This window comes from Sporobolomyces koalae (assembly GCF_050403365.1).
Source record: "Sporobolomyces koalae JCM15063 DNA, S_koalae_JCM15063T_v1_ctg6, whole genome shotgun sequence".
NCBI lineage: Eukaryota > Fungi > Basidiomycota > Microbotryomycetes > Sporidiobolales > Sporidiobolaceae > Sporobolomyces > Sporobolomyces koalae.
In genome coordinates, this window is record NW_027481765.1 from 433,178 (window position 1) to 445,602 (window position 12,425).

Sequence of the window (12,425 nt, forward strand, 5' to 3'; positions counted from 1 at the left end):
ATCGACGCGTTGCCGTCGGGTCCTGTCGGCCTCGCCCTGTCCCGCCGCGCGCGTCGGCGATCGGTCTCTTGACATCCCACACCTCGCAGCAGTCCCGGATTCGACACAGCACATAATCTACTCTCTTCAGCGCTACCGCTCGACCTGCACACTCGCCTTGTGCATCTGATTCTTCATAACTGGACCCCCACCCGTCGCTTATCGCCTCCGATCCCGCTCGCGCCAGCTCGTCTCGTCTCCGATCTGGTCACCGAATACCACAAAGAGCAGCTCTAGGTCGTCTCGTTGGCGATCCCGCGTATGCCCTTCAGCCCCGACTCGCCTCGACATGCACCGCCCGGCCCTTTCCCATCCGACGATTCGACTCGTGACGCCGCGTCCGAACTGCCCCCTCCGACTGATACCGCTCGCAGCGATCGACCCTCGCGTGTAGTACAGCCCGAACTACTCAAGTGCGTACAGTCCCAGTCCTCCTATCCCGCCGAAGCGCCGGCTTCCTCGGCTGACTCGGCCTTCCCTTGGCCCCGATTGTTTGTTGTTCGCGACCTGGCAGGCACCCCTCGCTCCTCTCGGGCTTGCGCAGGACTTGGAGGCCCAGTAGTGAACCGTCTCCGAGCGGAGGCCAGCCAGATCGAGCGCGTCATAGCGAACGTGCGCGAAATGGCTCGCACGCGTCGGAACAGGCAAGTGGTGCCGACGGCGACGATTCCGAGCGAGACCTCAACCGCGACTTTGTCCCTCGCGACCCTTTCCCACGACTCGATGCAGAACGAGCCGAAGCAAGTGCGCCGATTGGAGACGGTGTTCTCTGCGCGAGGTGGGACACGCTCGCTCAGGGAGCCGGAGAGCCAAGGTGAGCACGAGGGAAACCTGTTCTTCATCATTCCGTAACCCATCATCCAGGCTGATCAGTCCTGATTCTTGCGTGAGATAGGCGGGTCCTGCTCATCGCACACAAGAGCGGAGCGTTCGCGGTGTGGGACTGCTCGGACCTCGATGCGTGGCACGAGCTCTTGAGTCTTCGTTCGCTCGAAGCCGTCCTCGATCCCGCTCTGTCGAAGCGCTATCCTCGTGGGATCGGAGCAATCGTCGATGCCGTCATCTTGCCTGCAGGTTCGTGCGCCGACCCGACAATCGCGGTGGTGACACGCAGAGCGACATCTTCGTCTTCCCATGTCCTCCTGTACTCCCTCCGGACCCATCGCGTCGCGTTCAGCTTTGACCTGACTGGAATCGCGCACCGAGTCGCCGTCAATCGCCGGTTCATCGTCGTGTCGACGACTGCTCCTCTCGCACTTCAACTCTATTCGATTCCCTCATTCCAACCTGCCCCATTCTCCCCGATCGAGGATCTCGTGCCCTCGCCCTTCGACGGCGCTCCAGTCTTCTCGCTCGGGCAGGGAGGGCGCCTTCTCGCGTATGCGACCGATCGGTCTCTGCCCTCGTCTCGGCTGGACCGATCGCCTGCGAAACCCGGTGCCGGCCTCGTCGCCCATCCTGGCTTCTTCGGTCCGGATCCGGTGCACAGTATGGGGACGTCCGACTTGTTTGGCGCTGGGGGATCGGGAGGGACCCTCATGAGCGCTTCTGGGCATGTCGGCGGCGAGGTCGCGAGAAAGGTCAGCGAAGGGGTCTTGAGCGGGGTCAAAGCGATCGGAGAAGCTGGCATGAGCTACTGGATGACTCGGAGCACGAGTGGCCGAAGCAGTCAAGAGGCCGGTTTCACCGACTCGAAGCTGTCCAAGTCAGCTCCTGCCCAGGGCGTCGTCAACTTTGGCAAGAGGTTGTCGTTTCCCAGTTCACCCTTCTCCGCATCTAAGCCGCTATCTCTCTCGTCTTCGCCTCGAGATGCTGAGCCTTCCATCGTCACCGGCACCGTGATTGTCGTTGACCTCCTTACCCGATCAATCACCCCCAACGAAGGCCGAAGTTCGCGAATGCAACCGCATCGATCTTCTACGACCTTGCGAACCGTTGCCCATTTTCGACCTTACCAAGGCCACGTCGCGCTTGTGTCCTTGTCCCCTTCCTCGGCATCGATTCTGACTGCCTCGGCACCGTCGCATTCGTTCGACATCTTTGAGCTTCAGCCTGCTTCGACCATCGGCGTATCGGCGACTGGGGTCGCAGCGTCGTCGGACGGCAGCAGCGGCAAGGTGTGGCATCGCTATCGACTCCAGAGAGGCTTCAGTGCCGCCAGGGCGACCTCTGCCAGCTGGACTCAAGATGGAAGAGTCGTCGCAGTCGGCACGGCCAAGGGCACAGCTCATGTGTACGCGATACAGCCCAGGGGCGGCAAAGCGAACTTTGAAGATCATTTCAATGCACAAGTCAAGAACCTTGCCGATCTTCCTCCCCTCTCGATCACGCTGTCGTCCGTTGCAAGAATTCGCTCCGATATCCCGATCACAGAGTCAGGATATTCGAGCTTAGGGCCATCCCCGTCTTTTGCCTTTGTTCCGAAATCCGACACTTTCGCCTCGACGTTCCGACCCACAGGCAGTGACAGTCTCCCTGCACCTCAGCATGCCTCGCATAATTCGAATGCGACTCGCGAGCCCTCGATTCTCGACATGCTCGCTTTCTATCCGCATCTCGCCACAGCTCAGATGCACCGCCTCCAAGTCATCGCCTCTTCTCCTACTTCGGCTGTCGCAGCAGCAGGGCGCGGCGATGTAGGCAAACTGGCAACGACTGCAGTCAGTGGGTTGACGCAGCTCATGAAGTCTCGCGGAGGCTTCAATGGATCGACACAAGCAGGAAGAGCTGCAGACGACGCAAAGAAAGATCTAGTTGTCAGCTCGAGTGCTCAGGCGGAGTGGCGCCTGGCGAGAACCGCAGACGAGGAGGACGTGACCGAGCAGCTCTCTGAATACGACGATGCTGAGGCTGCAAAATTCCGACCAGCTCGAACTCGGTAAGCTTGATGGTCTTGCCCACGATACGTTTGTCCTAAACTGACATTGTTGGTTCGCGGCTCAACAGTTGGTCAGCATATGCCGAAATCGAGACTTTCAGCCGCTCACCTCGAGTCCTTCCCCGCTCGATTTACCAGTCCCATCAGTTTAATTTCGCTTCGCTGCCCGTGGATCACGCCGCATCGCTCGCACAGGGCGTCTACCGCGCAATCAACACGCGTCCTCTCGAGATGCGCTGCGAGGTCCTCGTCCGCCAGGGCGTATCTACGACGACACAAGAGCTCGGGTCGGCAGCCTCGCTCGAGGTCCGATCCGAACCCGCTTCCTTCGACCAGCCCATCAAGACTGCTATGCAGACTGTGCTCGATAACGGTGCCATCCTCTCAGGGTCTCCCCAATTGCCCGCGCCATCTTTCCCTGTCGGGGTTGCCGCCAAACAAGGCAGTTGGATGGATTCGATTCCGATCCGAGCGGTAGGGCCGGCAACGTTCGAAGGCATTGAGAGGGTTCGTCAGGGTCTCGGACGAGTGCGACTGCCCAATGCTGGAGAGATCGTGGATGCTGCACGCAGGAGGCGGTCGTCAGCCGCCGCCGCCACGAATGAATTCTCAAGCCAAGCTGCCTATTCGAGTTCGATCTCGTTCGAGGACGACGAGGCAGTCTTTACCGATCGTCTGTCGATCGAAGATCTCGCGAGCACCAGCACTTCGTGTACGAGTCAAGGTGACGACGGCCCAGCATACAAGGCTCAGGACGGGGACGAAGTCGACGAGTGGGGATGGGATGAGCCACTCGATGGTGTCGTCCCCGCGCTCGATCCTTCTCCGACTCTCAATTTCCCGCCTTTCGACGACGACTTTGAGAATTTTGAGCTCGAACAACCTGTACCGGTCGACACTCCTCTAGCAGATCGACGGGGAGCCTTGGGCTCATCTGACTCGGCCCCGTCCAACGCCGCTCCGAGCTTCTCGTCCAAGGTTGAACTCGAACCGATTCTGACGGAACTCGCTCCCGTGGCGTCGTCATCTCCGCCTTTGTCTTCTTCCACCAAACCCATCAATCCGCTACTACAAGTCGAACAGGTGCACACCCCCAGCCTCTCTTCTTCACCTTCCTCTGTCTCGTCCCGCACCTCCGCTGCCGGCGAAGGCAAGAAGAAGAAGAAGAAGAAATGAAATCGTTCCGCCCACAGCGCCCGGTCGCCCGCAGATTCTCTTTGAAATTGTTTCGTTTCCTCGTCCTCGCTCGATCGCAAACCTGCAGACAAACCCATGAAACACACAATCCCTTCTCTCAACTCGCCCCAATATCCTGAAATTCCCACGCACGAATTCAATGTACAAGTTCATGATCCTTTTCTTAAAGCAGTAGTTCTTCTCGAATTGTATTTTATAGGCTTCTAACCTGTCTCTCTCCATCGTTCGCTCTGTTCGCTCGCAAGGAGAACCTGAATGAACACCGTGATTGGCCTATGATCTTTTTTTCTTCTTTGCGTAGCGATGTCGGAAAGTGAGAATAGAAATCGAACAGATTGCCAACGAAACAGTGTCTACAGATATAAAGCACGAAAAGAAGCAAGGGGAGAGCTCTACTCGAAGGGTGGTGATAGAAAGCGCGAAGACACAAAACAGCACGAAGCACGAAGAAAGCAAGAACGGGGAAAGAAAGCTCTACTCGACGGTGACCTGTTTTTGCCATTAAGCGAATCGTCAGTGATCTGGTAGTGCGAGCAACTTGAAGGAAGAGGTTAAACGGACAGATTTGGCAAGGTTCCTGGGCATATCGACGTTGGTTCCGCGAGCGATTGCCATGTGGTAAGACAGGAGCTGGAGGGGAACGATGTTCAAGATACCTTGAAGGCAATCGACGGTTTGAGGAACCCGGATGACGGGGTGAGCAGTTTGAACCGAATCGTCGTCGTCGTGCGCGATGACGAGCGGGGTTCCGCCACGAGCGGAAATTTGTTCAAGCGCAGTGCGGACCTGTCCGTACATGTGCCAGTCAGCGCGATATCAAGCGGTGATTCCAAGGCCCGAGTCGGATCATACCTTGGCATAGACCGAGTCGCGGGTCATCACGAGGATGACGGGAGTGCTCTCGTCAATGAGGGCGAGAGGACCGTGCTTCAGCTCTCCAGCCAAGATACCCTCCGCGGCAAGGTACACAAGCTCCTGTGGGCGAGCGCAGATAGACTCAGGGTCAGCTGACGACTACATAAGAGGACAAGCAAAGGAATGATAACTCGCCTTGATCTTGAGTGCCGCTTCGAGGCAGGTTGCGTGCTGGTAACCACGACCCATGATCAGCAGCGAAGTCTGCTGAGCAAGCATCGGTGCGAGCGCCTGGAAGTCGCGATCGGCGAGGAGGATCTGACGGATCTGGCCCGGTAGCTCGTGCAGACCATCAATGATCGCGTTGCGGCGTGCGGTCATCGAGAGGCGGTCCTCCGAGAGCTGAACGGCCATCATGACGAGCGCGATGTATTGCGAAGTGTACGCCTTGGTGGACGCGACTCCGATCTCGGGACCGGCGTTGACGTGAATACCGCAGTGCGACTCGCGCGAGATGGTCGAACCGACGACGTTGACAACACCGACGTTGAGCGCCCCGCGCTCGAGACAGTAACGCATCGCGAGGATCGTATCGGCTGTCTCTCCAGATTGAGAGACAAACACGCACACATCATCACGGAAGATGGGCGTCTTGCGGTCGAGGAAGTCGGAAGCGAGCTCGACCGAGACAGGGATCTCGGTGAGTTCCTCAAAGATAGATCGGGTCTATCGCAACGTTGATGACAAGTCAGAATCGAAGGGCTAGCGAAACGAGGAGAGCGGCTGCACGTACGGCGAGGCAAGAGTGGTACGAAGTACCGCAGGCGACAAACACCATGCGTCGACACCTGCGGATGACATTGAGGTACGCCTTGAGTCCTCCGAGCGTAACGGCGTGGTTGTCAAAGTTGACTCGTCCACGCATCGTGTTGACAACCGACTCGGGCTGCTCGTAAATTTCCTTTTGCATGAAGTGGTCGAACTGTCCCTTCATGATCGCTGCGAGCTCAATTTCGAGCGTCTCGATCGCACGGATCGCGGACACGGTGCCGTCGTCGCGGCGCAGACGGTGAATGTGGAATTCTACGTAGCGGGAAAGCGTCAGCTCGTCCCTCCTGCCTCGGTTTGCGATGAAAACGACCACTATGGTGGCTAGCCTCACCTCCTTCAGCAATGTGGGCAATATCGTCATCCTCGAGGTAGAGGACACGCTTCGTGTGCTCGACAATCGCAGACGCGTCGGATGCGATGAAGAACTCGATGGGCTGGGGCATACCGTCATCGCTCAAGAAAGCGCGCGACTGGCTTCGGACGAGCTTGCCCTGCGCACCCGCAGAAGGAACGTGGAGGAGGCCGGATCCGGCACCGTTGGGGTTGGGCGCATCAGCGACGGCCTCCTCTCCGGCTCCGGCAAATTCAACATCGACAAAGTCGACCTTGAGCTTTCGCTCGGTCTTGACACCGATCAGGACCGGCGAACCACGTCGGGCAATGACGACCTCGTCGGGGTAGTGGATCGACTTGAAGACGAAAGCGAACGCTCCCTCCTGTTTCGCCAAGTCAGTAATTGCAGGCCCTTCTCGGGAAAGATTCGCAGGAACGCACGAGCTCCATGATGACACTCTTGATGAGGGAGGTGAACGAGATTTGCTTGCCCTTCTGCGAGTCGTACAGGTATTTCGCGAGGACGGCGGCAACTTCGGTATCCGTGTCGGTCTGGAATTTGTATCCACGCTTCTCGAGGACGAGGCGAAGTTCCTTGTCTGATGTTGCAGCCATGTGTGTCAGCGATGGAAGCGGATTGCGATAAGCGCTGCTCTTGACACTCACAGTTCGTGATGATACCGTTGTGAACGACGGTGAACTCTCGCATTGGGTCACTCATGTGGGGGTGGCAGTTGGTCGTCGAGGGAACACCGTGAGTGGCCCATCTGATCCGATTGGAGAAACAACAGTCAGATTGCGCGATCCGGCTACTCTCGAAAGGAGTCGGGACTTACCGCGTGTGTGCGATCGAAGTTTGCGAGAGGAAGCTCTTGCCCATGTCGATGGCAGCACTATCAACCTCGTCTCGGAGCATCGAGACTTTTCCGACAGCCTTGTAGATAAGGGGGTGTCCAGGCTCGTCGCCCTCGACCTCGAGGCCTGCCGAGTCGTAACCTCGGTACTCCATTCGCTGCAAACCGGCAATAAGAGTGTCGAGGACGAACTTGCGGTCCTGCAGAGGTTGGTCAAGCGACACGTGAGCCCAGGAGAGTGACGAAAAGGGTTGAAAGATCGGGAAAACGCACCCGCTCGCAAAGGAAGGAGGCATAGGCAAAGATACCGCACCTAAAGAGCAGGCGAGTCCTATCAGCACGATTCTGGGACAAGCGAGAGGTAGCTGACGTACATAGTGGGGCGAGATCTGTTGGCAAGGGAAGAAAGGGGAGCGCAAACGCGGTTCTGACGTGGTCAGCGAATTGTTCGTGGATCTTTAGTAGAAGGCGCGCCGAGCAAGCCTGCAGTGTAGACAAGGACAACTGCAGACCCAAGGATCGTGTCTGGTGGGTGCAAGCGGAGTTTCCACAGCAGGATCCCTTCCGCTCACGCCCCGCACGTCGTCGTGCCGCATGCCTCCATGCAATCCAACTCCAAATACACGCAGGCACGTCTGTACGTGTTCTTTGCCCTAGCCAACTGTCTGCATGCGAATCCATCGGGATTGCCGCCGTCTCGGCATCGCTCGACTCCGGCTGGTCGAGACGCGTCTGCGGCCCCCCTTGGACCCCTGATCGACTATCTCGGCGTTCGGTGAGCACCGTAGCACGTTCAGATCCCTGACCGCAAACGCGCTTGGCGTTTTCGTCGATGGTGACCGCGATCGAATCGAGTTTCGTGCCGCAGGTTGAGCGATCCCTCGCTGTCGGGGATCCAGACAGATCTGCCACCCGCACGACCTCCGGAAAGATAGACTGATGCGCAAAGAAAAGCGTAGACTCACAAGAACGAGTGATAGACAGAGGTGCTGTGAGAGGGAGAAGGACGAAAGCGGAAAGTGTCGCCTGCAGGGTGCGCCGAACGAGATGTTCACGTAGTAGGTCTGGAACTGAGAGATAGGCCTCGTGTGCAAATGTTCAAAGCTTGGATCTGCGTGGTCTAGGAGTGGAAAGGAAAGGAGAGGGGCAAAAGGACCGGCAGCGGCGAGATAACCTCGGTCCCGGGCGAGATGCGAATGAATCACTCAACTTTGTCGCTTCCCGGGTCTCCACGCTGCCATGTGCTATTCCCATTCCCGCGCAATGTCGACGAGACTCGCTCGGATATAGTATGCGGCACTTCCTGCTCTCCAAGCTGCTTCGGGCCCTCACTCGACGCTGACAGCTGAGTGCGTAAATAATTGCACCGAACATCGCGAATGAGCTTGACGCGAACTGCGTGCATACGGGCGCACTTGGCAAACCTTTCATTCAAATTGGAGACAACGAAGCTGCGCCACATCGTCTAGAATGCTTTGAAATAAGCGTCAAGCCGGGAAGAATCGATCGAAGGTGGACACAGGGCGCATTGCATTGACGACTGTGCACATAGGTGCGTTGGCGGATACCCGGCTACTCGTAGTCAATGGTGTGTGCGGCGTCTCGCATTGTACAACACTGGCGATGAGCGAGAGGAAAGCAATTCCCTGAAATTCGCTCTCTGCCCACAACCTACCTCTTCGCCGAACTTCGCCGCGCGGCCGACTACCGTCAGCCTCCCCTACTCCGCTAGACTCAGCGTAAATCACGCGCGCCTCGAGCCTAGAGGCCACGCGACAGATTTCGCCGCACGAACCTCTCGATCTGGTCCCACCCACTCTCGTCACTGCTACCGCTCACTGTCCACCCGAGGCGTCTCCAACCTGACAAGATGCCTCAGGTACAAGTGAAACACAAGCTCAAGGTGTTCGCGGCGGCGTACGCGTTGTGGGTCACGCGGCCCGATGGCAAGACAACCATCAAGTTCGGGTCCATTTACCAACTCGGTACGTCCTCTCACTGCGTGTCCAGCTTGTGTGCGGAACGCCGAATAACGCTATCTCGCTGTGCCCAGTTCGCGAACGACATCCACGAGCTGCCTCCACAAGTGACGAACATCTCAAGGTCGCGAAGAACGTCCTCGTCGAAGACGGCGCTCTCTCTGTGAGTTCCGGCCCCTACTGGACCATGTCAGCCACGGTGGTAGAAGGGATCGAAAGTTGGAAGGAACGAGAGGTACGCCCCCCATCTCGCTCGATCTTGATACTTCCCTCCCAGCTGAACGTAGCTGACACCCTCCGGTATGTATCACTGCTCGCTGTGCCAGGAGGTTGACGTAGGCGATGACGAGCAGGCGGTCGCACGATTCCTCAGGAGCGGTCCGAAGACATCTCGCAACAAGCCGAGCGCCGGGTCCATAGTCAAATCCGAGCCGAAGCCGAAAGTGAACCCGACAGTCAAGACAGCTGGCTCTGTCTCTGCGGCCGCACAAAAGAGGAAAGAGCGTGACGACGAATCCGATGAACTCAGTGAGCTCGACGACTCTGAACGCGAACCAGAGGAGCAGGACCAAGAGGACAAAGGCGCAGAAGTCGCTGAATATCGCCGAAGCATCAAGAGGGTAGTAGCCAAACCGCGCCTCAAGAACCGTACCGTCAGACCTTCCAAGAAGCCCAAGATCCAGGCCCATTCAGCCACGATCGGGTCGAGGCAAGCGTCGGAGCAAGACCACCTCATTTCATAGAGCTGAACCTGGCAAGTACAGCAGCGGGTCTCGCACAGGAACAGGATCTGCCGACACGAAACTTTGGAAGCTCAAGAAGGACGAGCTCGTCAACACCGTCCGACGACTCGAAGCGGAACTGCAGGCGCTACAAGCTGGTTCCGGACAGAGTTCTTCGGTCGCAGGAGATGTGGCTCCTACGCATGAGGATGACATGAAAGAAGCCGAATTCGACGCGTCGAACGAAAAGCAAAAGATGGACGAAAATGAGGGTGAGCCGAGCACCGACGACGTCGACAGGAGGTCTAGCCATTGCTTGAAAGACGACAGCCCTGAAATCCTCGAGACACAGTCGTCTGCTGCTCGATCCGGCACACAAGCGGGACTGAGCGATGGTTTGCCGTCGCACCGGGAGAATCACATTTCTTCGGCTCCTCGCGAAACAATTGCCCCCGAATTACCCGTCCCCCTCAGTTCGCTTCCGCCTCTTCCACGCATCCATACGAATCTCCAAGACTCGGTATCAATGCCAAAAGACGTAGAATCGAAACGCAACAATACTCACGTCCCGACAGCCCAAGCTGCCAGTCTCCTCGAGGGCCTCCTCCCTCTACAGTCCCGCAATGGACAAGCGAATGGAGACGACGCCAGCGAACCTCCTGACGACGAACCTCACAGAAAGACGAGCATCGTCACCAGGCACGTCCCTTGAGCTCGGCTTTCGTCTTCGCGCTAATCTTGGACTTTTGCCAATAGCGACACTTCCGCACAACGTACCCTGGTCGCAATTGAGAACAAGATTGCACAGGCTGAGCCAGAGTATCGCTTTCCTGCCAGTTCTCCAGCATTCGAGTCGCCGAATGAGTCTATGGAAGGCGATGCGACCCTTGTCCAAGACTGCGACCAGACGCTTGCAAAGACTCTCGAATCACAGGTCTCGGCAACACGAATGCTGCCAGAAGAGGTTGTCGAAGACAAGTTACAAGAACGCTCTGCTATTGCGTGAGTGCTTGTCTCGAGTGCTTGCTACCGGCAGGAGCGGCAGAGCTAAACTGAACATGTGGTCTTGCGACTGTAGTGATCTCGGAAACAGCCTGCCAGGTCCGCTCGACGCTTCAGGCTCACAAGTAGCTCAAATTAGCCTGGACCTTGACAAATCAGTCTTGGAAACTGCGGAACAACGATCCGCATCATTCAACACAAGTCTGCGCGAAATAGTCGGACAGTTGGAACAAAAGCACAAGGCAGAGATTGGGCGAGTTCCACTTAGCTCCGCAGATAATTGATGAGGTACTGATTCCGTACCGCTAATTAGCACGCTTCGAGACGAAATCGCTACCGCTCATCAGACGAAGTGAGAGTCTCCTCGATTCTCCTGCATTGTTTCGGTCGCTCACGTTCGCTTGCCTGCAGAACTGCCCTTGACTGCCTCAATTTGCAACTTCGCTCGGATAATGAATATCTTGTCGGTCGACTTGAAGCGCAGTCAGCCGCGAACTACAAGCTACACGCGGAAAAGGAAGAGCTTGCAACCGCGGTCAAGAACACTGAAGCGTGAGATTCAGTCAATTGCTACTGTGCGAACTGTGACTGAAAGTGTGACGGTCAGGCTTTTGGAGGAAGCACGAGCCGCACAGCTCGAGCACATCAATACGAACGAACGCATGCAACTCACTTTATCCGCGCTTGACAGCGACTGTCGTGGGAGTAAGGATCGTGTCTGTGCCCTCACACAGGAGCTGGAGGACCGTTCAGTCGCACATGAAACGCAAGTTCGGCTCCTCCAGCAAGAAGCCGAGATGACTAAAGAGTGAGCTCGAATCGTCGCACTTGGCACCAGATTCTGATCGTTTCATGCATTCAGCTCGGTCTCCCGCTTCAGGCACGATTTCAACAGCGTATACGCCTTGTGCGGTGGTACCGCTGACGACGGTCACTCTATCGAGTACATCCTCGAGTTCATCAAGCAACGCCATCTCTCGGACGTCGAGGAGCTCGACCTCGCCTATTCAGTCGACTCTCGCGCTAAGGGTCTCGCTACAAGTCTCCTCGCTGTGCTGTCACCAAGCGAAGAAGTTCCGCCGAACGCCTCCCTCGACTATCTCCTCAAAATGCTAACGGTCAGAGTCAGCGACGTCGTGTCGCAGGCTCGTCAACTGCAAGCATTCTCAGACGAAGCTGGACTCGTCAAAGCGATCGCTGCACTCGTCGTGGCTGGAGGAGGAGCGCAAGTACCGACGAGCTATGCCGAGGTGCCCAAGGCGATCTGGGACGTCGAGGCAGCACTCGTGGCCAAAAACACGGCGATCGTCGATTTGCAAGCTCGTCTGAACGCTGCGATGTTACACGCTCAAGCCCAAAATTCGTAAGCAACTGCGGCATTCCTGCCTGTGTATTTCTGTCCCGCATTGACCGCTGGATCGAAACACGGGTCGCGTAGACCCCTCTCGCTTGAGCAGCTCGAGTTCGCGCTCGCAAGCGTCAAATCGCACATGGCCATTCCTTGAACAGGTTACCAAGACCGACAATACGAGAGAGTGAACTCGAAAACGCTTGAATCCCAAAACCCCCCAACGCCGACGAGGGAATAGCAGAGAATGGAAAGTTTGTCCTGGAGACTTGGAGATCTGTGCAATTTGTGCCTCTATAACGTTGTCTTCGTCTTCAGAGGCCAGAGAGAGAGGCATCCGGGACGAGCGCAATCTGCACCGATAAAGAAAGCCTCCTTGGTTTGAAA

General features: G+C 57.1%; 4 protein-coding genes across 4 annotated transcripts; 3 read left to right on the top strand and 1 right to left on the bottom strand.

Annotated features, from left to right (window-relative positions):
• Window positions 1-300: 300 nt before the first annotated feature.
• JCM15063_003944 (uncharacterized protein) lies at window positions 301-4,093 on the top strand (the record flags this gene model as incomplete). Its single annotated transcript, XM_076676988.1, has 4 exons — window positions 301-452; window positions 554-853; window positions 935-2,917; window positions 2,986-4,093. 4 exons carry the CDS (start codon window positions 301-303, stop codon window positions 4,091-4,093), a joined length of 3,543 nt encoding a protein of 1,180 aa, XP_076535970.1.
• A 495-nt stretch (window positions 4,094-4,588) lies between these two features.
• Window positions 4,589-7,591, bottom strand: GFA1 (glutamine--fructose-6-phosphate transaminase (isomerizing) GFA1; the record flags this gene model as incomplete). Its single annotated transcript, XM_076676989.1, has 11 exons — window positions 4,589-4,603; window positions 4,676-4,900; window positions 4,967-5,089; window positions 5,165-5,695; window positions 5,763-6,052; window positions 6,132-6,516; window positions 6,575-6,732; window positions 6,800-6,900; window positions 6,970-7,187; window positions 7,261-7,300; window positions 7,560-7,591. 11 exons carry the CDS (start codon window positions 7,589-7,591, stop codon window positions 4,589-4,591), a joined length of 2,118 nt encoding a protein of 705 aa, XP_076535971.1.
• A 1,266-nt stretch (window positions 7,592-8,857) lies between these two features.
• Window positions 8,858-10,400, top strand: JCM15063_003946 (uncharacterized protein; the record flags this gene model as incomplete). The annotated part of the gene is made up of 4 exons (XM_076676990.1): window positions 8,858-8,972; window positions 9,041-9,201; window positions 9,293-9,669; window positions 9,731-10,400. The coding sequence occupies 4 exons, from the start codon at window positions 8,858-8,860 to the stop codon at window positions 10,398-10,400; spliced, it is 1,323 nt and encodes a 440-aa protein (XP_076535972.1).
• Window positions 10,401-11,352: 952 nt separating this feature from the next.
• JCM15063_003947 (uncharacterized protein) lies at window positions 11,353-12,195 on the top strand (the record flags this gene model as incomplete). Its single annotated transcript, XM_076676991.1, has 3 exons — window positions 11,353-11,498; window positions 11,571-12,053; window positions 12,129-12,195. The coding sequence occupies 3 exons, from the start codon at window positions 11,353-11,355 to the stop codon at window positions 12,193-12,195; spliced, it is 696 nt and encodes a 231-aa protein (XP_076535973.1).
• Between the last annotated feature and the right edge of the window lie 230 nt (window positions 12,196-12,425).